This window comes from Hylobates moloch, unplaced genomic scaffold, assembly GCF_009828535.3.
Source record: "Hylobates moloch isolate HMO894 unplaced genomic scaffold, HMol_V3 SCAFFOLD_3, whole genome shotgun sequence".
Taxonomy (NCBI): domain Eukaryota; kingdom Metazoa; phylum Chordata; class Mammalia; order Primates; family Hylobatidae; genus Hylobates; species Hylobates moloch.
This window is the reverse complement of record NW_026652278.1, coordinates 19,674,051-19,700,431: the sequence shown is the minus strand read 5'-3', so window position 1 is coordinate 19,700,431 and position 26,381 is coordinate 19,674,051. Positions and strand designations below refer to the sequence as shown.

Here is a 26,381-nt window from a genome sequence, read left to right as displayed (position 1 = left end):
CAAATGCTCTGACAAACCACCAAAAGCATATTTTAGGACTTGCCTTAATCTTAGGATTTTCATCTCTAAACATATATATATATTTGTATTATATATATTTTTTATTTGAGATGGAGTCTTGCTCTATCACCCGGGCTGGAGTGCAGTGATGTGATCTCAGCTCACTACAACCTCTGCCTTCTGGTTTCAAGTGATTCTTCTGCCTCAGCCTCCCAAGTAGCTGGGATTACAGGTGCCTGCCACTACGCTCGGCTAATTTTTGTATTTTTAGTAGAGATGGGGTTTTGCCCTGTTGGCGAGGCTGGTCTCGAACTCCTGACCTCAAACAATCCGCCTGCCTCAACCTCCCAAAGTACTGGGATTACAGGCGTGAGCCACTGCACCCAGCCTGAATATATGTATTTTTTCATGTCTGTGTATGCATATACACACACGTAATTAAAGAATCGCTATAGGTCATCTACATGTTAGGAAGAAAGAATGAGTTTATGTTGAAGAAAGGGAGAGGTCAGGAGGGTCAAGGGCCTCTGCCTCCTCCCCCATCTTACTTGGGGCTGCTTGGGCACCTCCCTTTTCAGGGCCTTCTATTTTGAGAGTCTTACTAACTTAAGGTAAAAGTTAGTCATAACAAATTCCTGGTTTCAAAGACCTCACTTGCCCTGCAGCCCTTCCCCTGAGGGAGTCCCTTCTCTCCATCCTGTGATGGTCATAGGATCGCCAGCAGCTGGCCAAGAAAGGACGCTGCCTCTCAGATTCAGTTTCTCCAGGTTAGCCTCAGGTGTCTTGCTCTGTCGCCCAGGCTGGAGTGCAGTGGAGTGATCTTGGCTCACTGCAACCTCTGCCTCCCGGGTTCAAGCGACTCTCCTGCCTCAGCCTCCTGAGTGATTACAGGCGAGTGCTAGGATTACAGGTGCCCAGCACCACGCCTGGCTAATTTTTGTATTTTCAGTAGAGATGGAGTTTCACCATGTTGGTCAGGCTGGTCTCGAACTCCTGACCTCATGATCTGCCCACCTCAGCCTCCCAAAGTGCTGGGATTACAGGCGTGAGCCACTGTGCCTGGCGGTCCTTGTTCTTAAGTTTCCCCTGGAGAAAGCGAGCCCCTGGCATGGAGAAAGGCTTATCTTGGGCTTCATCTCAGCCAGTGATGCTTTCTCGGCTGCGTTGGCTCCATGGCATCCTGCCCTTTGCCCTGTTCTTATCTCTCTTTGTGTTGCCATCCCCCAGCTCTCTTACCAAAGCTGTAAGAACACAGAAAGTCCCAGGAAGACAGCTCCTTCAGTCATCTCAACAACACCTCCGCAGAACCACCCACTGTGTGAGGACAAGCTGCTTAGACGCGTCCCCGTTACTGCAGCTACCATCAGCCTCAGGGACAGGGAAGGAAATACTAAAGAAAGGATGGGAATGGGAGACTCATAACCCATCTGGGCAACATTCGTGAGCACAATCCTGATACTCACCGACGCGGTGGCTGGTCAATGAAACACACATAGTGTTGTTTGGGGACTAACGCTAACCCTTCCTTTTGACAGGGGAGGACACACAGCCATCATGGAACCCAAACCTCAGAAGAGTCCAGGTACCTGAGGGGTATAATCACAGAAGCAGAAATCTTTTTATTGAAAATGCCCCACAGTTTCCTTCAAGCTAACCAGGATACGGAACTTGGTGGTTTTTGTGTATGTTTTTGTTTTGTTTGAGACAGAGTCTTGCTCTGTGGCCTAGGCTGGAGTACACTGGCACGATCTAAGCTCACTGCAACCTGCCAGGCTCAAGCGATCCTCTAACCTCAGCCTCCTGAGTAGCTGGCACTAAAGGCATATGCCACCATGCCTGCCTAATTTTCGTATTTTTAGTAGACGGGATTTCTCCATGTTGATCAGGCTGGTCTCAAACCCCTGGCCTAAGGTGATTCCCCACCTCTCAGCCTCCCAAACTGCTGAGATTACAGGTATAAGCCACCATGTCCAGCCCCAGAACCTAGTTTTGGTGGGGATAATGGGTGGCATTCTGTGACAATGATTCTTGGTTTGGAGAGTGTAGCAGGAACTGTTGGATTCAATTAATTATTGTGTAAGAGTTTACCTGTCTAGAAGTTTAGCATTTTCTTATTTTCATGAGCCAAATTTTCCATTCATTGCCCAAAGATGATGTTAATAGCAAACTATGGGCCAGCAAAGATAGGAGAATATTTTAATTTTACACGAAACTCACACTTAGAGAAGTGCCTGCATTGTCACCAGGGCTTATTATGAGGGTAACTCAATGTATGGTATTCAAATATCCTTGCTCTTATTCATACACTTCTTTGTAGGTGAGTGGATAGAAAAGCTAAGTTTAGGACGAAGTCACTTAGAAGTTAAATTATCCAATTCAACTCAAAAATGTTTACAAAGCACCTATTAATAGTGAGTCTTTGTGCTTTGTGTTGCAGGGGATATACAGATTAATAAATAAGAGTCATTGCCCTCAGAGTTTTAAAATGTTGTCGGGGGGAGGCTGAGGCAGGTGGATCACTTGAGATCAGGAGTTTGAGACCAGCTTGGCCAACATGGTGAAACCTCATCTCTACTAAAAATACAAAAATTCGCTGGGCGTGGTGGTGTGTGCCTGTAATCCCAGCTAATCAAGAGGCTGAGGCAGGAGAACTGCTTGAACCTGGGAGACAGAGGTTGCAGAGAGCCGAGATTGCACCACTGCACTCCAGCCTGGGTAATAGAGCGAGACTCTGTCTCAAAAAAATAAAATAAAATCTTGTCAAGAACTTAAACACATGCAAGTCACTGTGCTGGGAAATTAAGATTAGGCTGTGATGGAAATCATGAAATAAGTACAAATGCTATGGAGTCTGAAGAAGAAAAAGCATATAAGTAGTAATGAGAATCCAGAGAGGTTTTATAGGAAAGGCATTTGAGCTAGACCCTATAGGAGGAGTAGGGATTTTAAAGAAATCAGAAAAAATAGCACATTCCAGCAGAAGGAATGGCATGGCCAAAGCAATGAAATCATATAGAAGCAGAATGTGTCAGAGCAGAATATACTTATAAGGTAGGAGAAGGGAAAATAGAGGATGAGGCTGCAGAAAGGTGTTGTCATATTGTGCCAGACCTTGACCGCATATGACAGGTAACCGCTGAAGCATTTTGAGCATTTTGAGTATGGAAGTGGCATGGTCAGATCCACATTTTAGATTGGTCTTTTTTTTTTTTTTTTTTTTGAGATGGAGTCTCACTGTGTCACCCAGGCTGGAGTGCAGTGGTGCGATCTCAACTCACTGCAACCTCTGCCTCCCGGGTTCAAGCAATTCTCTGCCTCAGCCTCCCGAGTAGCTAGGAGGTGCCCGCAACCACGCCTGGCTCAGTTTTTTTGTATTTTTAGTAGAGACAGGGTTTCACCATCTTGGCCAGGCTGGTCTTGAACGCCTGACCTCGTGATCCACCCGCCTTGGCCTCCCAAAGTGCTGGGATTACAGGCGTGAGCACCGCACTGTTGGCTGATTGGTCATATTTTTAACAGCTTTATTGTAGTTTATTGTAATTGGCATACAATAAGCTATTATATATCTAAAGTGTACAACTTGATAGAAGTTTTGATATGAAACATATACAGGCATACCTCAGAGATATTTTAAGTTTGTTTCCATGCCACAACCAAGCAAATATCACAATAAAGCTAGTCACATGAATTTATTGGATTCCACAAAAGCTATGCATACACTATACTGTAGTCGAGTGTGTAATAGCATTATGTCTAGGGAAGTAATTTGCATACCTTAATTAAAGATATTTTATTGCTAAGATTTGCTAACAATTATCTGAGCCTTCAGTGAGTCACAATCTTTTTGCTGGCAGAGGGTTTTGCCTCCATGTTGATGGCTGCTGAGTAATCAGGCAGGTTGTTGCTGAAGATGGGCATGGCTGTGGCAATTTCTTAAAATAAGACAACAATGAAGCTGACCACATCGATTGATTGTACTTTCATGAAAAATTTCTTTGTAGCAAGTGGTGCTGTTTGATAACATTTTATCCACAGTGGAACTTCTTTCAAAATTGAAATCAGTCCTCTCAAACCCTGACACTGATTTATCAACTAAGTTTATGTAATATTTTAAATCCTTTATTGTGATTTCAAAAATAAACACAGCGTGTTCACCAGCTGTAGATTCCACCTCAAGAAAACACTTTCTTTTCATATTCCTTAAGAAGCAGCTCCTCATCTGTCGAAGTTTGATCATGAGATTGCAGCAATTCAGTCACATCTTCGGGGTTCACTTCTAATTCTAGTTCTCTTGTTATTTTCACCACATCTGCAGTGACTTCCTCCACTGAAGGAAGTTTTGAACCCCTCAAAATCATCGAGGAGTATTGGAATCTACTTCCTCCAGACTCCTGTTGACGTTGATATTTTGACCTCCTTCTAGGAGGCCAGGTGTGGTGGCTCACGCCTATAATCCCAGCACTTTGGGAGGCCAAGGAAGTAGTATCACTTGACCCCAGGACTTCCAGACCAACCTGGGGCTACATGGTGAGGTCAAGGCTGCAGTGAGCCATGATCATTCCACTGCACTCCCACCTGGGTGACAGAGCAAGACCCTGTCTCAAAAACAAATAAACAAACAAAAAGAGTACAATGGTTCTTTAACTTTTAAAAGAATTTAAAGAAAAATAAAAATAACAATTTTAAAGCAAACAGTTTGGTGGCATTTAGCACATTCATCACTCCAGAAAAAAGGCTCACCCATAAAGCAGTTTCTCCCTGTTCTCCCTTTCCCCCCAGCCCCTGTTAACTGCTAATCTGCATTCCATCTCTAGGGATTTATGTAGCCTGGATATTTCACATCAATGAAATCATACAATATTTAACCTCTTGTGGCTGGCTTCTTTCACTCAGCATAACATTTTTGAAGTTCACCCACATTGTAGAATGTATCATTACTTCATTCCTTTTTACAGCTGACAAATATCCCATTGTCCATGTATGCCACAATTTGTTGATCCATTTATTAATTGACGGACATTTGTGCTGTTTCCATGTTTAGCTATTGTGAAGAGTGCTGTTTGAACTTGTGTGAACACGTACGTGTTTCAGTACCTGTTTCAGTTCTTTTCGGTATATGCCTAAGAGTAGAACTGAAGGATCATATACTAAGCCCGTGTTTAACTTTTTTAGAAATCACCAAAGTGTTTTCTGCAGTGGCTGAACAATTACACATTCCACCACCAGTGTATGAGAGTTCCAGTTTTTCCACATCCTTACCATTTTATTTTCCGTGTTATTTTCCTTTTTGAAAAAAAGGTAGACCCCGGCACAGTGGCTCACTCCTGTAATCTCAGCACTTTGGAAGGCTGAAGTGATGGATCACCTGAGGTCAGGAGTTCGAGACCAGCCTGGCCAATATGGCAAAACCCCATTTCTACTAAAAATACAAAAATTAGCCAGCCATGGTGGCAGGCACCTGTAATCCCAGCTACTCGGGAGGCTGAGACAGGAGAATCACTTGAACCTGGAAGGCGGAGCTTGCAGTGAGCCAAGGTCAAGCCACTGCACTCCAGCCTGGGCCACAGAGTGAGACTCCATCTCAAAAAAAAAGAAAAAAGTTATAGCCATCCTAGTGAGCGTGAAGTGGTTTCTTATTGTAATATTGATCTACATTTCCTTAATGACTAAATGCACTGCACAGCTTTTCTTGTGCTTATTGGCCATTTGCTTATTTTCTTTAGAAGAATGTCTGTTCAAGTTCTTTGTTCACTTTTTAGTTGAGTTGTTTGTCTTTTTGTGTTGCATTGTAAGAGTTCTTTATATATTCTGGATAGTAGGCCCTGGTCAGATATATGATTTTTGAATATTTTATCCCATTCTGTAGGTAGTCTTTTCACTTTCTTAATATCCTTTGATGCACAAAAGTTTTTAATTTTGATGAAGTCTAGTTTATCTATTTTTTGTTTGTTTGTTGCTTGTGCTTTTGGTATCATATCTAAGAATACATTGTCAAATCCAAGATTATAAAACTTTACACGCTTTCTACTAAAAGTTTTATGGTTTTAGCTCTCATGTTAAGGTCATTTATTTATTTTGAGTTAACTTCATTATTTGGGATGACATAGGGGTCCAACTTCATTCTTTTGCATGTGAATACTCAGTTGGCCCAGCACCATTTATTGAAAAGACTGTTCTCTCCCCATTGAATGGCCATGACCACTAATGTATGGGTTTGTTTCTGGACTCTCAATTCTATTCCATTGGCCTATATGTCTTATCTGTCCTTATACAAAAACCACACTCTTGATTATTGTAGCTTTGTAGTAAGTTTTGAAATTGGGAAGTGTATGTAATCTTTGTTCTTCTTTAAGATTATTTTGGATATTCAGGGCCCCTTGGTATTTTCGATGATTTTGAGGATTAGCTTTTCCAGTTTTACAAGAAAAAAATGCCATTGGGATTTTAATAGAGATTGCATTGAATTTATAGATTGCCTTAGGTAGTATTTATATCTTAACAGTATTAAGTCTTCCAATTCATAAATATGGAATGTTTTCCCGTTAATTTATGTCTCCTTTAATTTATTGCAGCAATTTTTCTAGTTTGCAGTGTACCAGTCTTTTTATCTGCCTAGTTAAATTTATCCCTAGGTACTTTTTTTGGATGCTATTGTAAATGGAACAGTTTACATAATTTTATTTTTGGATTATTTATTGCTGGTTTATAGAAATACAGCTAATTTTTGTCTGTTGTTCTTGAATACTGCTGAATTTGTTTATTAGCTCTAGTAGTTTTGGGGGATTCTTTGGGATTTTTAACATATGAGATTATGTCACTTGCAAACAAATGATTTTACTTCATTCTTTTCAATTTGGATGTTTTATTTATTTTTACTTATTTTGGATGCATTTTTTAATGTTTTAAATAAGTTTGCTAAGAGTTTTCAATCAAGAAGAGTGATGTTAGCCTCACAGAATGAGTTGAGAAATATTCCCTTCTCTTCAATTTTTTTGGGAGCCTTTGTGTAGAATTGATTATCTCTTGCTTACATGTTTGCTCAAAGGGAACAGTACAGCCACTTGGGCCTATATGAAGAATTTTTAACTACAACTCCAATTTCTTTAATAACTATAGGAGGCTATTCAGGTTATCTATTTCTTCTTCAGTGACCTTTGTTGGTATAGCTCAAGGAATTTTTCAGTTTACCTAAGTTGCCAAATTTATTGGAATAAAGTTGTCCATATTTATTTATTATCCTTTTAATATCAGTAGACTCTGTAGATATGTCCCCTCTCCCCTCCTAATATTGGCAAATTGTGTCTTCTCTCCAGTTTTTCTGGTCTATCTGCCTACGTAGAGGTTTGTTAACTTAATCTTTTTAATGGATTAACTTTGATTTCATTGGTTGTCTCTGTTGTTTTTCTGTGTTCTCTTTCATTGAATTCCACTTTTATCTTTATTATCTCCCTTCCTCTATTTACTTTAGATTTGTTCCTTTTTTGTTTGTTTGTTTTTAGTTTAGTTTCCTGAAACATTTCAGTTTCAGGTGGAAGCTGAGGTAATTAATTTGAGACTTTTGTTCTTTTCAAACATGGCCATTTCTAACATAGGCATTAAAAAACTTTTTCCCTAAGTACTGCTTTAGTGGCATCCACAAATTCTGATATCTTGTGTTTTAATTTTCATCCAGTTCAAAAAACTTTCTAATTTATTTTTGGGATTTTTTAAATTTAGAGATTATTTGTTTCAGGATCTTTTAAGAGGTCTGTTATTGATTTATAATTTGATTTCATAGTGCTCTGAAAACATGATTTATATGATTTGAATGCTTTTTAATTTATTGAGACTTGTTTTATGGCCCAGAATATAATCTATATTAATAAATGTTGCATGTGCCCCTGAGAAGAATGTATACTCTGTTGTCATTGAGTGGAGTGTTCTATAAATATCAATCAGGTAAATTTGGTTGGTAGTGTTGTTCAAGCCTACTGTATTCTTGCTGATTTTCTACAAAATTGAAGAGAAGGGAATATTTCTTGACTCATTCTATGAGGCCAGCATTACTCTTCTTGATTGAAAACTCTTAGCAAACTTATTATTTAAAACATTAAAAATGCATCCAAAATTTTAAAAATCGATTTTAGCACTATTTGTTCTATCAATTCTTGAGAGAGGGATATTGAAATCTCTGACTATAATTGTGGATGTGTCCATTTATTCATGCAGTTCTATCAGTTTTTGCTTCATGTATTTTGAAGCTCTGTTATAGGGGCATATATGTTTAAATTGTTATGTCCTCAAGATTAATTCATCCCTTTATTATTATGAAATGATATTCTTTGTCCTTGGTAATATTATTTGCTTTAAAATCTACATTGATGTTAATATAGGCACTCCAGCTTTCTTTGACTAGCGTTGGCATATCATATCTTTTTTTCAAGTTATTTCCTTGTAACCTACTTGTATCTTCATCTTTGAAGTGTGTTTCTTACAGGCAGCATAGAGTTGAGTCTTGTTTTTTTATCCAATCTGGTCATCTCTGTTTTTTAATTGAGGTGTTTAGACCATTTACATTTAACATGATTATTGATACAGTCAGGTTTAAGTGTATCATATTATCATTTGTTTTCTATTTGTCCCATTTGTTATTTGTTCTCCCTTTCCCCCTTTTCTGCCTTCTTTTGGAATAATCGAATTTTTTATGAATCCATTTTATCTCCTTTATTGGCTTATTAGTCATTACTTTGTTTTGTTATTTTAGTGATTGCTTTAGGGTTTACACACATCACAGTCTAACTTCAAGTGATAGTATACCAATTCACATATAATAAAAGAACTTGACAAAAGTGTATTTCCAGTTTTCCCTATTGGCCTTTATGCTACTGTTGGAATGCATTTTACTTATACATATGTTATAATCTGCACAATACATTGTCATTATTTTTGTTTAAACAATTAATGTTTTAATGTTTCCAATAATAAGAAAATAATTTCATACATTTTCCCCAGTAGTTACCATTTAAATTCAGATTTTTATGTTATCATTTCCCTTCTTCCTGAAGGACTTCCCTTCACATTTCTTATGCTGTAAGCCTCCTAATGATGAAATATTTCAGCCTTTGTATATCTAAAAAGTCTTTAAATTGCCTTCATTTTTAAAAGACATTTTTGCTGAATGTAGAATTTTGAATGAGAGTATTTTTTCAGTACTTTAAATATAGTTTTTTTTTTTTGAGATGGAGTCTCACTCTATTGCCCAGGCTGGAGTGCAGTGGTGCTATCTCGGCTCCCTGCAACCTCTGCCTCCCAGGTTCAAGCCATTCTCCTGCCTCAGCCTCCCAAGTAGCTGGGACTACAGGCTTGCACCACCACGCCTGGCTAATTTTTTATTTTTGTAGAGACAGGGTTTTGCCATGTTGGCCAAGCTGGTCTCAAACTCCTGATCTCAGGAATTCCACCACCTCAGCCTCCCAAAGTGCTGGGGTTACAGTCCTGAGGCACCACACCCAACCCTTAAATATATTGTTTTACTTTTCTTGTTTGCATTTTTTTTCTGATGAGAAATCAATTTCTCTGTTTCTTGTCTTTGTTCTGTATGCAATAGGTCTTTTCTTCCTCTGGCTACTTTTTTTTTTCTTTATTGCTGGTTTTGAACAATTCAGTTATGACATGTCTTGATGTACTTTTCTTTGTGTATCTTGGTGCCCTGCCTCATTGAACTGCTTGGATCTCTGGGATTATAGTTTTAGGTTTATAAAATTGTTAGCATTATTACTTCAGATATTTTTTATTTCTCCCTCTCTCACTTCAGGGACTCCTATTACTTATATACTAGGCTACTTGAAATTGTCTGCAGTGTACTGGTGCCCTTTTTGAGTTTTAAATTATGTTCTAACTCTTTGTTTATGTTGTTAGTTACAGTTGCCATGCCTTTAGGTGCACTAATCTTTTCTTGTACAATATTTAATCTGCTCTTACTCGCATCCACTGTTGTTGCTGTTTTTTTTTTGAGACATTGTAGTTTTCATCTTTAAAATTTCACTTTGGGTCTTCTTTATATCTTTTATATCTCTCCCTAACTTCTTGAAAATACAGTGATAATAACTGCTTTAATTACTTTCTCTGCCAGTTCTAACATCTGTGTCAGTTCTAGGCCTGTTTTGATTGATTGACTTTTCTTCTCATTATTGATCATGTTTTCCTTCCTCTTTGTATGCCTGGTAAATTTTGATTGACTGCCAAACATTGCAAATTTTACCTTGTTGGGTCCTGAATATCTTTGTATTCCTATGAATCTTGAGCTCTGTTCTGGGATGCAGTTAAATTTTTTGGAAACAACTTTCTTCTAAGTCTTTTATGATTTTTTTCGGTGGGTTTGGAGCAGTGCTCAGTGTAGAGCTAGTAATTAGTGTAGAGCTAATTATTCCTCACACTGAGGCAAGACATTCCTGAGTATTCTACCCAAAGCCCTGTAAACTATAAGTTTTTCCAGTCTGGCTGGAGCTAACAGGCACTTTTTCTGAAACTCTGATGTTTTTTATGGTTCTTTCTCTGGCCTCAGGTAGTTTCAGCACACACATGTGTTAATCAACACTCTTGAATACTTGAGGGAGACAGTATATAGCAGACAAAAGCAAAACCACTCACTATTGAAAATGGAGTGGCAGAAGTGATTAAATAAAGAAGTTTCTAAAATGTTAACTGCTTCTCTATAAGTGATGAAATTATAGGCAGTTTTAATATTTTCTATATTTTCTAAAATGTCTACAATAAATATGTATTACATTCACTACTTAGAAAAACACAATGTTGTTAAACACAGTGTTGTTATTTTTTTTTTTCATTTTGGGTTTGTTTTTGTTTTAGCTTGGATTTGCTTCCACATCCAGGCTATAGGTTTAGTTTGTCCTCAGTTTTGGAAAGGGCAGTCTTTACTAAAAAATTAGAGCCTCTTTATTAAGTGAAAACAGACTCAAGATTTGGTAATACAGTATTTGGTAATAGCTGGGGCTATTACGATAGTATCCAGTAATTCTGGGGAGGTGACGGTGTTTACCTTCCCTCCTTTTCCAACTTCTACAGCAACTCTACCTGTCCCCCTTCCCCAAATAGTTTTTGCCACTTCATTTTTAATAGCAGGTGCTTTTGCTTTTGTTTGCTAAGCCAAAGGGCAATGCAGAATTATCATGCTTCTGCAATGGAAATAGAGCCAAATCTTTGCTCACACGTAGAGAGCCAAGGACATACTCTAGAAACAGAAAGCCAGACAGGTGTGAGCTGAATTAACATGGTTTCAAATGTTGTTTGAATGAAGGTCTCAGCTGTGGAGGAATAAGAATCATACATTTGGTCCTTTGTTTTCTTGGGTAATAAAAGGTGTCCTTTTCCATAACTACTGAATAATCTGAAGGTCTTTCCAGAGATAAACAGTGTTTTCTAATTGAGTCAGTTCTTTTCAGAAATTTATGAGGAACAAACTGAGTTCTGTTCACTTTTATTAGGCAAGCAATTTACATTTTCTTATGAAAATGAAGTCTGCAAACAAGATTACTTTATTAAATCACCACCTTCTCAGCTGTTCTTCTCTGTGGTAAGTATTTGCTGTGATTTAACAAGCCTCCCACCAGCCTCATGAGCATTTTTAAAAGTCCTTTCTTTTCCTCTGAGATTTAACTAAGACAAAATCTTTTTATTTTTCAGACCTCTTGGAAAAAGCGGTTTTTCATCCTGTCAAAGGCTGGGGAAAAGAGCTTTAGTCTTTCCTATTATAAAGACCATCATCACCGAGGTTCCATTGAAATTGATCAGTGTGTATCCAAGCAAGAAAACTTTTTTAACAACAAATACTATAAAGTCAAACAGTAACAAGTTGCATGCAAATTGAAATTTACATAATTGACCAAAGGAAACTGCTTCAAGCTTATTATAATATTTGTGACTGAATAGGAGCTAAAATAGTGAGCACTTTGAGTTAAAAGATAGTTGAATATTTGTTTCATATTGTATGTCATACTTGGTAAGTCTTTAATTAACAGGCATTCAGTTAAGGAGTTTGATTCACTTAATTTGTGGATGAGAGGGAGCAGATGAAATTGTCATTTTATAAAGTCAAGATAGAGTTTTAAAAAATATTTAGATCAGCTTTTTTTGGTCTTCTTTTTAATAAATTGTGCACCCCAAAATTGAAAAACATAATTTGTGGAATCAAGAATCCAATTAAAATAGAAATTTTTGAATCTTAGGCTAAACAAAATAATTTCAATTAACCAGATCAAAAAATCCAAACTTATCTTCTAAAATTATTGAACAATCTTAGAAACATGAATCCAGCACATCTAAAGTTTTACTCCATTTGAATCCAAATATAAAATATTAGTCAGTTTTCTATTTCTGTATTTACCTTGGTTTAATACTTTGTATCTATATCTAATAGAAATTCCAGTGTAGAAGTTGGCATAAGTAACCAGGAAAAGATGCAATCTGTGCAGAAGATGTTTAAATGCCACCCTGATGAGGTCATGTCCATCAGAACCACTAACAGGGAATACTTCCTCATCGGCCATGACAGGTGAGAGAAGTAAGACAACGCAGAATGTCTACCGCATGCAGATAAAAACAAACCAAAAAACAAAACATTTTATACCAATAAACATGTTCTGAACCCATGCTACAAACCTCAAATGCCATCTTGGCAATATTCGTTATTTGTTAAAATATCTTGAAACGTTACTGAGCTAGTTTCCTAGGGCTGCCGTAACAAAGTACCTCATCCTGGGTAACTTTGAACAAAAATTTATTGTCTCACTGTTCCAGGGGCTAGGAGTCTGAAATCAAGGTATTGGTAGAGCCATGCTCTCTCTCTGAAGACTCCAGGGAAGGATCTGTTCCAGGGGCCTCTCCTAACTATTGGTAGTTCCCTTGGCTTGAGGCAACATAACTCCAGTCTTCACATGGTGTTCTCCCTGTGTGCATAGCTCTGTGTCCAAATTTCCCCTTTGTATAAGAACATCAGTAATATTGGATTAGGAGCCCCCTCTATTCCAGTATGACCTCATCTTGACCAATTACATCTGCAACGACCCTCTTTCCAAATAAGGTCACATTCTGAGGTATTGGGATATGGAACAGAAACACACAAATTCGGCGGGGAGGGTACATTTCAACCAATAACAGTCACCATCACACCAGAAGCATTCCATGTAAAAGAACCCAATACAAAAACATCTACACAAGCTACATATATTAGGGAGAAACTAGGCTTGCCCCCAAAGGAGTCTGCAGTTTTTAAGAGGGGCTTCTGGTCCTAGCAAAGGTGCCTAGTGGACTCTTCATGGATGATTACCTGCTTGAGGGAGAGGCAAAGCTGGTGTGGGAGAGACTGTGCAGAGGAGGCGGACAGTGCCGAAGCCAACATATGAAAAACCTTGATCTGTTTCAGATTGACCAAAGCTTTCTTTTAAGTTGTCCTGTGAGTCCATAGAAAAGATGTGATTATACAAATTCATTCAAGCACATTCTTCATCAACACATGCACTCCCTAAGGGAAGGCCCACCTGCATAGTTACACAAAAATGGCACTGACAGGTTAGGGGGCTTGCTTGAGAACACAAAGGAAATCAGTGTCAAAGCCAAAAGCCCCAAACCCTGTGATTACTATTATTTTCTACTTTTCTTCCCTTTCTCTAAGCTTTCCTTGCAGAGGTGGCTGAGCATTAATTCTAGTGTGCAAACGTGGAGGTGGTGAGGCCATTTAAGCTACTTAGGAAAAATTCTTATTTCGCTGGTACCTGCTCTCACCATCATTCTAACATTCATAAAAGAATCCTTCTCTGGTTCAAAAGGAGTACAGGCACTATTGTTGCCACATGCCAGCTGAAAGTTTATTCCTATCAACAGGGAGAAGATTAAAGACTGGGTCTCCTTCATGTCATCATTTCGCCAGGATATAAAAGCAACACAGCAGAACACAGAGGTGACTCCATATCACTAATAAAATAACAGGGCACCTGAACACAACCCTCTTTCAATAGAAAACAATGGTAGCTTTCCTTTGCCTGCTTAGCAACTGGCTTTAATACAAGGAATAAATAAGTGAGAACATGTACATCCTTATTACTTTTTATGATTAACAATAGAAAAAAACTCTTTTGTGTTTTGTGAGAGAGCTAAAATACAGACACTTCAGATTTTTATTATTGTGGTAGAGGGAAGAAAAGTTAACTGTGGCATTTTTAAGTAGTAGCTAGAATATAGTATTTTCCATCATTGTTATTCAAGGTGCATGACAAGCTCCCTTTTGAATGACTAAATCTAGGGCAGTTTCTAGAAAAATGTTTTACATGTACCTTGCATTTTTAATATAATGTCTCTTTCATGTACGTGCTTAGTAGTTTTAAGTTTTAAATTTATTTCAAAAAGGCCTCTGCTAATGTTCCCAAGTCATTTCTCAGGGCAGATCTTTATAGATGGAACTTTGGTCCCTAGGTATCTTTTTTGACATGTTTTCTAGGTTGTCCCATGCTTACAGCAAAAGCCAAAGAGAAGGAGAAATCAAGGCATGTCTTCAAGTAGACTGAAGTGATTAGAGCAAAGGGAACTGGGGTGGAGGGTGTCAGAAAGAGACACAGTTGAGAAGACAGGTTGAGGCAAACGCTGGTCATCTCTGAGGGTCAGGCTAAATGTCCTCAAGGGTTTGGAAACAGGAGAGAGACAAGTTTGGCTCTTTTGTTGGTGAAATAATGCTGGCAGGCCAGTGGCATGAATGTTAGATCACTGTGGGGAAAGACGGGAGGCAAGGAGCCCAGCAGAGAGGCTGCTGTTTCATTCCAGAGATCAACTGTGCCCTGACTGATTCCTCTTTTTGTGAGCAGGAGGAACTCTCATTGGGTAATAAAAGAACCCTCTTCTACCCCAGCCCTCTCTTTGGCCCTTCCAGCACACGGGAGGCTGTTGGCTCCAGCTCACCAAGAAATGGTCTCCAAGACAAGGTAATGGGGCTCACTTCTTTCTCAGGACACCACACCTGGGAGTCAGCTAATGCTTAAAAATCCTACCAATTAGCAATTGAATTTAACCATGCCCACCTTCCTCAAAGCCCGATGCACTATAAGAATGATTCTTAGCCCTGATGTTTATCCCATACCACAGATGAGCCTCACTCAGGGCTTGCCCTGAATACCTCTCAGTGTATTCATTCATTTTGGATGCTCTTGATATGCTTTGGGTATGCTAGGGTAAGACCCCTTTGCTAAACCAAAACCTAGCTGGCAACTTGCTTCCTTTCTTTCACACAGAGGGCACAGATCCCTCTGCCAAAAGATTTCCCAGACACTACCTGATTTCTGCCCATTCTGTCTGTACTACTCAGGCAAAGGCTGAGTTTCTTGTTAATTTCTTCCCTTTACCCTGATCAATCTCGCTTCTCATTCATTATAGCTGTCTATCACTTCATCCTCATTTCTAATGAAATCCATTTGAAGACATAAAATATAATGTACCTGCCTCTTGAAAGCGACTTGTAATTGGACTTTCAGCTTTCTTGGATTTGCAGTGTTCCCAACTTGGGATATTAGTCATAAACATGCTGAGTGGTTTTGTTCTCTGGCACGGACACTATTTTGTCTCTTAGAGACTTATCCATTGACTTTGCCTTGTCCATGTATACCAAGCACATCTAATGAGTCCTAGTCCCTTATTTTATCTAGTTGGTAGCTCTCCAACTATTTTGAAAGCTTTTTGTAGCATATCAAATTCACCATGCCAAACACCTCACCTCAGTTCTTCATTCAGTGAGTAGAAACGGTGGTATGCAGCAGTTAGGAAGCTTCACCCTTTTCTGTAAGTGCCTCTTGCTTTTCACTCATGATATCTCCTTCCCCCTAGAGATAACATTATTGGTCATTTTGCCTTTTCACACTATAGATCCAGTGATTTTTAAACCAGCTCGAGTTGACAGTACCATTTGCCTTGCTGGGTGGTGGTGGTGTTTTTGGCTAAATTAAGCGGGCTTCCTTTACCTCCAACTCAGCATGATCTGGCTCCATGAGCTTGGAGCTTAAAACATGGACAGAACTTAAACATACCTATATTTTATAACTTGACTTTTTTTTCTAGAGAACATTCAGGGTCTTTCCAAACCCCCTGCTCTGAGGCATTGTTCTTGGAATTTTTCTGCCATGCAAAGAAGCTACTTTAGTAGAATATTGTGTATCTATGGGGAAGGGGAGGCAATAGTGCTTGAATCTAGATCACCTGGAAACCTATAATTCATACTATCACATGATCAACACAACCAAATTCCATTGCTATGGAAACAATAGAAGTGTGTGAACAGAACACAAAAGAAAAATATGGAGCAGGAATAGGAAAGGTGCAACGCCTTGATTCTGGGTTAATTACATTCTTAAATGGCACTGGATGATTACAGGAAAAAGATGAGGGTGGCAACTCCAGAGCTTAGTGACTTAGAATACTACCCACAGGGCTGGTCACAGTGGCTCACGCCTGTAATCTCAGCACTTCGGGAAGCCGAGGCGGGCGGATCACAAGGTCAGGAGTTTGAGACCAGCCTAGCCAATATGGTGAAACCCCATCTCTAATAAAAAATATACAAAAATTAGCTAAGCATGGTGGTGTGCACCTGCATTCCCAGCTACTCAGGAGGCTGAGGCAGGAGAATCACTTGAACCCAGGAGGTGGAGGTTGCAGTGAGCCAAGATCACACCACTGCACTCCAGCCTGGAGGACAGAGTGAGACTCCATCTCAAAAAAAAAAAAGAATACCACCCACAGGAGAAAACCACTTGTTCTGAGTGACTGTTCCAAATGGTAGAGAAAAAAAGCCTGAGTGATGTGCTTATATGTTTTCACCCTCAGTGGTGACTCAGACTCAAGAGGTAAGTTCAAGTTGTGTGAGCTTCTGGATGTAATCTTGGAAGACCCTCTTGTCTTTTTTAACCCAACTAATTTATTATGGCTTTTCCAGAATGCATGTGATTTAATTCTATCTCTTGCAAGGAAAAAGCAAAGCATTTTTATCTCTTTTCTTCAGCATTTGATGGAACAAAGTTCTCCAGGATTTAGGCAAGCTCATCTACAAGATTTATCAGAAACCACTCAAGATGTGAAGGAAGAGAATCATTATCTTACTCCTCGAAGTGTTCTTTTAGAGGTAACCCCTTCTTGTCCATTCATCATTTGTTTCTTTAACAAATATTCACCCTGCCATGCACTTTTCGTGCAATATTAGGCTATGGTCAGTGGGAACACAGAGGTAAATCAAATACAGATGACGTGCTCATGGCGCTGACACTTGACTAGGAGACAGCTGTAATACAAGACAGAAGGGTTCTATGCTGAAGGGAGATGCTTATAAAATACCAGGGGTGCATGAGCAATGGGAGGAGGAGATGACTTTCAAACAAAAGATGAGGAAGATTTCAGGGATGAGATGGACATTAGACCATACATGATGAGTAAAATTTGGATGTAGGGGATTGCCTTGAGGAGGAGTCTTTCTGCATTCTTAGCAGAAAGAATAATGTGAGCCAAGGTCCTTGGGTGATCAGTTGTGTGCTGTGTATCGATCAGTCTGTTGATCAGTAGGAAGCCCTTACTGAATGACTTCTGAGCAGTAGTCACTGTACTGTACTGGGCATGGTGGCTAAAGTAATGAGCCTGACATCAACCTGCTGTCAGAGTGCATAGTCTTGTCAGTTACCACAGGATAATGCTGCACAAAAGACGTGGTCCGTATGCTCCGGAAGCAATAGAAAAAGAACAGATTTTCTCTATCAGAGTCAAGGAAGGCTTCCGGGATGAAGTGCCATTTGATACACTTATGGGGAATAGTTCAGTGAGGCTGCAACCTAGAGTGCATGAAAGGCATAGTGGGAGATAAACAGAAGAAAAGAGCCAGCCCATGATGGGTCTTGAATGCCAAGTTGACTTCATTCCATAGACAGCATAGGGAAAGGGATGGCTTCTGAGTTGGGAAGTGTCAAAACCTGAATTATCCTCCATTAGTATTAACCGAGCAGCTATATCTGCCGTGGACTATAGAGAGAAGAGAATGGAAGTGAGAGATAGGAAGACAGAATGGAGGGTGGGAATGCTGTGTCATTTCCCAAACTGAGGGTTTTCTGTAAGATGGTGATGTATGTTTATATAAAAGAAACATTCTGGGGTCAAATAAGTTCCGGAAACACCCAGTTAAAATAAGTTAAACAAGCTTCTTAGCAGAATTCTCAGAGCATTTAGTATGCAGTGGTGCATTGTAAATAGTCAAGCCAGATACAACACATGGCATTTCCCAAGCTCCTTTGAGCACAGAGTTCTTCTTTCACCAAAATATTTTCATATTTGTGTTTCCTGAGATGCAGTCTTTTGTGATAGTCCAGCCAACCAATCAGATGTGTACTGAGCATCAGTTATAGGCCTGGCCTTTGCTAGGTACTTTATGATAAGTAAAGTCTAGTAAAGCAGACAAAACTAAGCTAAAAAGACCAAAAATAAATAAATAAATAAATAAATAAATAAGCAAAAAACTATGCAATGGAAATTGAGAGAAAGGAGAGCTCTGCCGTAGCTGAGGTGATCAGAGGGGGCTGTGGGTCTTCAGCCAGGCCTGAACATGATTTCAGTAGGCCGAAAGGAAAGATGGCACTCGAGGTGAAGAAGACAGCATGAACATGGCGATGGAACAGCACCATTTGCAGGGGGCCAATGGGAAGACTGGCTTGACTGGAAGGAAGGTTTCCATCATGGGTTAACAGTGAATTTAGGTAGGCCTTAGGGTTTTTGAGCAATCATTGCCACAAGTGACTCTCTTTGTTCTAAGAGGGCTATTGAGAACTTCCTAAGGGCAGTATTTTTCTAGAACATTGTAGCGTCCCTGGAGCCACTTGGGCTGCCTGTGAGCATAGTAACCTGAGACCAGCTTCACACTGGGTCAAAGTCTTTGTCCCAGCCAAGTGCCATGATCCTATAGTAGAACTGATTGGGGAAATGCTTTCATGTCATTAAGTGCCTAATGGTGAAACAGAAAGATAAATAGCAATTTAGTTCAATACAAATAACATTTGTATCAGGAGCATGAGGGATCCAGGAGAAGAAAATTGACTTTGAGTCCTCCAGAAGCTTTGCTGGTTCAGTCTCACAGAGGTAAGGTTGGTTGATATTTCTCAAATGAGAACCACATTCATCCACTGGAAACTGTACCTCTATGTTAGAGCCCAGAGCTGTTAATACTAGAAATAAGAAGGTACCTGACTTATCGGTAAACTGGGATTCTTACATCCATTCCTCTTATCTACAGTTGGATAATATCATTGCTTCCAGTGATTCTGGTGAATCCATTGAAACTGATGGTCCAGACCAGGTCTCTGGAAGAATCGAGTGTCATTATGAGCCAATGGAATCCTAGTAAGTCAAAGTGCCGTTTAAAAATTTGATGTTTGCTCATCTGCTGTTACGGAACAATGATTGCCAGTTCATTTCAATAGTTGATAAACTGATGCCAAACATTACCACAGACCAGGCTCCACATATTATTCGGTCATCTCAACACACAAAGGGAGTCATGTCTCTACCCACAGAAAACCACCGATGACATCCTCAGGACCTTTTCTGTCTCCTGAGGAAGTTATCTTCTACTTTGCATTATGTCTCTCACACTCTCACTTCTGTCCTCCAAACACTGTAAAGGGTAATTTTTATTCCATATCTATTTTTAGAAGGAAAGTTTGTTGGATTTGATTCTAGCTGGGACTGTGATTCTGATAGTTGGACATACTTCAAGACCTTGCTAGTCTTCACGTGGCTGTTAGCTACTTCAATCTGACACACACAGGGGAACACTGTAAAAACACATGCTAAAATAGGGCTTGTTTTAACTTCTTATACTCTAGTTTTTTCAAAGAGACGTCCCATGAGTCTGTGGATAGCAGCAAAGAGGAACCCCAGACCCTTCCAGAGACCCAGGATGGGGGCCTCCACCTGCAAGAACAAGGCTCAGGAATTGATTGGTGTCTTTCCCCTGCCGATATGGAAGCACAGACCACAAATGACCAAAAGGGGTCGTCCTCACTAACTGTTGTGCAATTGTCTATATTAATCAAGTAAAACCCTAATTTCTAAAACTTTATGGGCCCTAAGAGCAAGGCAGTCTCCCTCCCACTTTTTTACTTAGAATTTAAATTTTAAAGCTGTTGCTAAAAATCTCCAAGTCAGCCAAAAACTTGACCATCTTCTCCCTGTCATTGATGTTGTGGCCAAGGAGAGGGGATGACAGAGCTGAAGTAAAGCAGTTCCCGGGGCTGGGGGTGGCATTTTCAGCTATTTTTAAAAATTCCCCCTTGGCTACTCTTTCAGGTCCCAGGACTCGGGATCCACACCAATCTGAGTAGCATGTCACTCAGTTTTCCCATGAGTGTAATTATGGGCATGCAAGTTGCCTGAGGCTTAGTTATAGACCAGGAGGGGGTTATTTAGGTTTTAAGTGATACCAAGAGCATTTGGTACGATTGATGTAATTTTAACTCCTTTCCATGCCTTCTTCTACAGAATCATTTCTAGCAGAGAAATATGTAGACTGGCCTGATGTGGACAGTTATATAACCAATTTAGTCCACTTTTCCCTCCATTCCCATAGCCTACCATCCACTACCACATCCCAAGAGGATTTTTCAGTAACTTAAATTTATATTATTCTCCAAATGTTTTGGACAACCTTTACCTGGATAATATCATCTCAGAAATAGAGGCCAAAAGTCTACTCAGAAAGTACAGCTTTGAGAGCCAGGGCCAGTTGCCTGATGTGACTTTTACAAATATCTTGTTCATAGTAATATCCCTGATGAAAGCCAAGTGGAGAAACTGAACATTTTCCTTTCTCCTCCTGATGTCATCAACTATCTTGCTCTCACAGAAGCCGCAGGACGGATATGGTAGGTTGGAGATTTGACTGTTGTGGATTGTAAATGGGGCTGGAAGCTTTGAAGACAACAATTACATCTTGAAATAGTGTATTTGGCAACACTGACTAGGGTTGGGGCGGGGGAGCTTGGACTGTTGTCTCACTGTTGTTACAAAAAAGTCTTTGATTGAGGCAGAAATCAGGGTCTTGTTGTGCAGGAAAGTCAGCTGGGAGGTGAAGTGGGGAATAACAGGACCCAAAAGTTCAGGAAGCAGCCATTTGTGACTCCTCGAAGGGAGGAAGAATGGGCAGGGATACAGATGGCCCAAGGACATCATTTCCAATCACTGTACAATGAGTATTTGATGAATGAGTGAAATTAGTGAAGTCAACAAGAATCAGAGGTCTAAAAGAAGAAAGCATATCAGCTTCTAAGATTTCCAGATACAAGGTTAAAAAAAAACCAAAAAACAAAAACTGCTAGTCATGGACACAGACACAAAAGACTGAGTGGCGGAGAATGTTCTTAAAGCAATCACTGTCTATTTGATATGGCATTTTTTTAAAAGACTGTAATTTATTTTGATGGAAGATTTCACCTTCATAAGGGAAGAAAGCTCTTTAATGTAAACACTACACATTAGTTGTCTTACAAGTTCTAAAAAGGGAGGAACCACATCTTCCATTTTTTTTAAATAGTCCACCATCTAAGGCTCAATACACACTTGACTGAAACTGTGGACTCCTCCATAACTGAGCTGCTTCATTCCTTAATTCACTTATTTGTTCATTAGATATTCATTGTGTAATCATTACACCCTTACTTCCAACAAACGCTGAGCACTCTTTCTTTACTTGGAACCATGGGGTTTAAAAAATTAAAAAACAAAACAAACAAAAAGGTGACATCATACTTCTGGGGTCACGTAACCTGGTAAAAAAAGAGCCACACAAACAAGTAAATGTAAAATGCATTTTATTTAAAAATGTAACAAATCAGGTACTCACACAATGTAATAGAAGTCCAGAGGTAGGGGAGATGAATTACAGCAGAGGAATGGGATGTAGGATTTCATGGGCCTTTGTAAGGGCGCTATAATTTGAGCTGGGCTTTGGAGGAAGGATTAGGCTCCTATTGCAGTGACAGAGGAAACAATATTCTAAAAAGAAGGAGATAGTCTACTTCAGAGGTGGTGCCATGTGACCTAGAATCAGGAGACCCTGTAGACTCCATGCGTGCCCTGCCTTCCTGGCCAGCTGAGCCTCACACTGGTGTCGGATGTTGTATTCCCACTGCAGTGTGTCCCAGTGGGAAGGCCCCCCACGTCTGGGATGCATATTTTGCCATGGAGATCATCTGTTGGCAGTGAATGGCCTGAAGCCCCAGAGCCTGGAGGAGGTCTCCTTGTTTCTCACCCGGTCCATCCAGAAGGAGGTGAGTCATACTGACCAGCCCTGAACAGGGCAAATCAGTACCCAGAAGGAAAAAGATCAAGGTCTTAGATGGAGTCTGAGAAGTACCCTGAATACAAATAAGGCTCCTCATTCTTCCACCACCAAGTGCAAATAACAGAATGTTCTTTCAGGACTCTTTCAGGATTCTTTCCTATCAAGTAGCATTTGGAGAAGGCACTGGGCTAAGAGACAGAGCACCTGGGTTCGGGACCTCAGATCGGCATGATGTAGCAAAAAGAGCTTGCATGGAATCAGACTGGTGCAGGGATTCCAAAACAGCTCCTTCAACCAATTTGTGCCTCAGTTTTCTTTTCCGTAAAATTATGACTAATGATGGTGCTGGCTGTTGGATAATTAAATGAGGTAATATGTGTAACGTGCTTACAAAGGTGACTGGCACATATTAGGTGCTCCATAATGCTACTAGTTACTTTTACTTCTACTACAACTGACCATGCAACGTTATTCAAGCCCATTTTTTAAAGCCTCAGTTTCCTCATCTCAGAAATCGTTACAGCCCTAACTTCCTCATAGAATATTACAAGAATTAAACATAATATGTGGTGCTGGGCACGATGGCTCACACCTGTAATCCCAGCACTTCGGAAGGCCAAGGCAAGAGGATCAATTGAGCCCAGGAATTCAAGGTTACAGTGTGCTATGATTGCACCACTGCACTCCAGCCTGGAAGACAGAGCGAGACCCTGTCTCAAAAGAAAAACAACAACAGACCACCCCTAATATTATATGGGTATGCACTAAGTATGTTGTTTTTTCAAGGACCAGCTGTTGTCCTGCATTATCACTGCAGTCTTCACGGGTTAATTTGTTCCCTGGTCTACTTTTCTTTCTAACTAGCCCTGTGACCTTAGGAAATTCACTGCCTTCTCTGGGCTTCAGCTTATTCTCACTAAAGTGAGAGGTTGGTTTTCAAACTGTGCTCCTTGCATCCCCAGGACGGAGGTGAAAGGAGAGGAGAGGAAGGAGAGAGTATGCTGGGTCTTCAACTGGAGAAGCTTACATTTATCTTTTATCTTTTATGAAAAAAGATTAGTCCTAAATATTGGACTTTCCTGTTAGCTTTCCTTAAGAAACAGTTCTTTGGCTTCAAATTTCTGAAAACCATTGTATTAGATGATTTCCAAATTTCTTCCAGCTCTGGGAATTTTGTGATTGTGTAGCCTATCTATATTAAGAACGTGTCTTACCTCTTCTGCACCACTAAATAATCCTGTTGGTCACACAAATTGTGCCATCCCTGTTACTCATTACCCTAAATGAGTAATCCCAGTGAGGATAAGTGAGTGAGTTGTCTAAGATACATAACTAGTTAGTAGCAGAGCAAGTACACATCATTCACCTTTTTTTTTTTTTTTTTTTTTGAGATGGAGTCTTGCTCTGTCGCCCAGGCTGGAGTGCAGTGGCACAAACTCGGCTCACTGCAAGCTCCACCTCCTGGGTTCACACCATTCTCCCGCCTCAGCCTCCCGAGTAGCTGGGACTACAGGCGCCCGCCACCGTGCCTGGCTAATTTTTTGTATTTTTAGTAGAGATGGGGTTTCACCGTGGTCTCGATCTCCTGACCTCGTGATCCGCCCACCTCAGCCTCCCAAAGTGTTGGGATTACAGGTGAAAGCCACCGTGCCCGGCCCATTCACTTTCTATTTATTGAGCATCTACTGGGTGCTGTATACTGTGCTAAATTCAAGAGCTACAAAAATGGCCTCAGCCTGAGCTTAAGAAGCTCACAGATTAGTGGATGGAGCAGGCATGTTATGTGCTACTTGCAATACAGTGTGTGCCCTGAGATATGAACACAGGGCCATAGGATCACAGAGGTAGAATGGAATAAATCTACATGAAGGAGGCCAGGATGGTGTCTCAAAGAAAGTGGCGTTTGGCTTGGGTTTTGAAGACTGGATAGGAGATTGCATGGTGGAAAAGAAGAAGATTTCAGGGCCCTAGTCCAAAAATCTGGTAACTATAGTACATTTTCTCTGCCAAAGATCCACACTGGGCTGGGTGTGGTGGCTCACACCTGTAACCCCAGCCCTTTGGGAGGCTGAGGTGGGCGGATCATGAGGTCAGGAATTCGAGACCAGCCTGGCCAATATAGTGAAACCCTGTCTGTACTAAAAATACAAAAAAATTAGCTGGGCACGGTGGCGGGTGCCTGTTATCCCAGCTACTGGGGAGGCTGAGGCAGGAGAATCGCTTGAACCCAGGAGGTGGAGGTTGCAGTGAGCTGAGATTGCACCATTGCACTCCAGCCCTGGCAACAGTGTGAGACTCTGTCTCAAAAAAAAAAAAGGATCCACATACACTGGGGCCAAGTGGTCAATATAAGCTTCTGAACTCTTCTGAAGGTTACCAAACACTACTCTGACCCAAAGATCCAGGCATTAATTCAGAAGCCAAGAAAGGGGTTTTTGCCTGTGAGCAGATCCAGGAACTGTACCTGGGTGTTGCTGACTGCAGTTTATCCTGACTGCCTTTCTAGACTGTGGAGTCATTGCATTTCTCTTGTGCTCGTTCTGCCTTCCCTTTCTAATTGATAACAGCCCCTACATGCTACTGAGAAATATGCAGTATTCATCTTCATGATTATCTGGAAGATAGAAAATTCCCTTACTTTCCCACTGCCACCATTCCTGATTTCTTTGTGTTGATGTGTATCCACTGCTCTTTTAAAATTCAAACACATAGTCCCTGGAAGGAAAAAGAATATTGGAAAAGGGAGATGTGGAACCAAAGGAAGAACAGCCATTGGCCCTTGATGTTTTAAAGTGCCTGAGCCAATCCCATTTACTCTCCTTCCTGTTATGCTACAGATGAGGGAATTGGAGGTTGGGGTGGGGATAGGGCAGGGATTGGGAGGGGAGAGAACTGAGATTTTCAAAGGAAGGGGAGAAGGTGTGTGCAGGGGAAGGACATGATAGGTTGCAGGAGAAACGAATCAAGTTTAAATTTCCTCCCAATCTTGTCTGGGGGAGTCCTGTCTGGTGGTTTCATTTTGATTCACTTGTTTCAAGAGGACTTTTTAATTCTTGGTGCAATTGGACCCCTTAGAGCACCGTCAATGCTACCTGGATCCTTCCTTAAAAGTTCAGGCCCATGGATGCCAGAAAATAAAAATCCACCTTCCACCTAACTAGCCAAGTAAGTCACCCCTGTCTTCTTCTGACCCAGATATTACAGTTCACTTTAGGACTTTCTTCAAAACCAGCTCCCAAGGGTATGAATGAGGGCAGATTGGGAAGCAACAGTCTTAAAGACAACCTTTAGCCATTTAACTTTCTTCTTTCTTGTGTTTTAGAAATTAAAGCTTACCATCGGCAGGATACCAAATTCAGAGACATTCCATGCCGCATCCTGTACGTGTCCCTCAAAATGCCAAGGTGCTGCACCTTCTCAGCTGGATAGGCCTGGACTGGACAGGGCTCCCAAGAGGAGTCCGGCCATTAAAAAGAGCCAGCAGAAAGGAGCCGGGGAGTAATGCATCCCAGACCCATGGCAGCAGAACCAGGATGGAGCTGGGACTGTCCAGCTCTGCCCCCTGCTGCTGCCATGTGATAGGAGACAGTCGGCACGCCCCTCTGAATTTCTGTATCTGCATCTTAACAATGGGGATGACTATCCCCTCTCTGGTTATTGCATCAGAGATGTTAAGAGGGTCATGTGGCATGATTGGAGAACCTGGGGGAAATGGAAGGCCTTATTATCTCAGCTATTGTCCCAAACACCACAGACACAGATTGGGTCAGTCCCTCAAGTAATACATGCTGTGTTCTGTGAGAATGTGGTCCACACAATTCCTTCTTTGTTAACGGATATACAGTTGCAAATACTCACTGCAAGAAGGCAAGATTCCCAAGGGAGATGTGATACCTGATCAGGCTTCCCAGACACCTCCTTCCCAAACAAACACCTCCTTCCCAGACACCTCCTTCCCAAACAAACACCTTCTTCCCAACACCTCCTTCCCAGACACCTCCTTCCCAGACACCTCCTTCCCAGACACCTCCTTCCC

At 40.6% G+C, this 26,381-nt stretch overlaps 1 protein-coding gene and 1 long non-coding RNA gene across 8 annotated transcripts in view; one reads left to right on the top strand and one right to left on the bottom strand.

Annotated features, from left to right (window-relative positions):
* The window catches only part of LOC131383022 (uncharacterized), a 59,966-nt gene extending 43,776 nt beyond the window's left edge, over window positions 1-16,190 (bottom strand). For 4 of the 5 annotated variants that reach the window (XR_009212698.1, XR_009212701.1, XR_009212699.1 and 1 more), the window contains exons 1-2: window positions 16,065-16,190; window positions 15,755-15,860 (exon numbers count right to left, since the gene is read on the bottom strand). This is a non-coding gene — a long non-coding RNA (uncharacterized LOC131383022). Of the gene's footprint in view, window positions 1-15,754; window positions 15,861-15,940 lie in introns of all 5 variants that reach the window. The other variant, XR_009212702.1, reaches the window with a different exon arrangement.
* On the top strand, window positions 1,555-25,847 carry PLEKHS1 (pleckstrin homology domain containing S1). 3 transcript variants are annotated; one of them, XM_032169809.2, is made up of 12 exons: window positions 1,555-1,582; window positions 11,484-11,572; window positions 11,683-11,789; window positions 12,416-12,550; window positions 13,879-13,954; window positions 14,853-14,969; window positions 17,033-17,152; window positions 19,298-19,404; window positions 19,890-20,099; window positions 20,826-20,927; window positions 22,196-22,331; window positions 25,668-25,847. In XM_032169809.2, the coding sequence occupies exons 1-12, from the start codon at window positions 1,555-1,557 to the stop codon at window positions 25,845-25,847; spliced, it is 1,407 nt and encodes a 468-aa protein (XP_032025700.1). The 3 variants fall into 3 exon arrangements, with proteins under 3 accessions (XP_032025700.1, XP_032025717.1, XP_032025710.1); XM_032169826.2 differs by lacking the exons at window positions 1,555-1,582; window positions 11,484-11,572; window positions 11,683-11,789; window positions 25,668-25,847 and adding an exon at window positions 22,483-22,713 and having other exon boundaries at window positions 12,441-12,550; window positions 19,890-20,057; XM_032169819.2 differs by lacking the exons at window positions 1,555-1,582; window positions 11,484-11,572; window positions 11,683-11,789 and having other exon boundaries at window positions 12,456-12,550; window positions 19,890-20,057.
* Window positions 25,848-26,381: the final 534 nt, after the last annotated feature.

What these genes read in the sequence shown, in the direction of transcription:
- PLEKHS1 (XM_032169809.2), top strand. Translation starts at nt 1,555, where the DNA reads ATGGAACCCAAACCTCAGAAGAGTCCAG. An exon ending in CTCAGCTGTTCTTCTCTGTG is followed by an intron (nt 11,573 to 11,682) that starts GTAAGTATTTGC and finishes TTTATTTTTCAG; the next exon opens with ACCTCTTGGAAAAAGCGGTT. An exon ending in GAAGCCGCAGGACGGATATG is followed by an intron (nt 20,928 to 22,195) that starts GTAGGTTGGAGA and finishes TTCCCACTGCAG; the next exon opens with TGTGTCCCAGTGGGAAGGCC.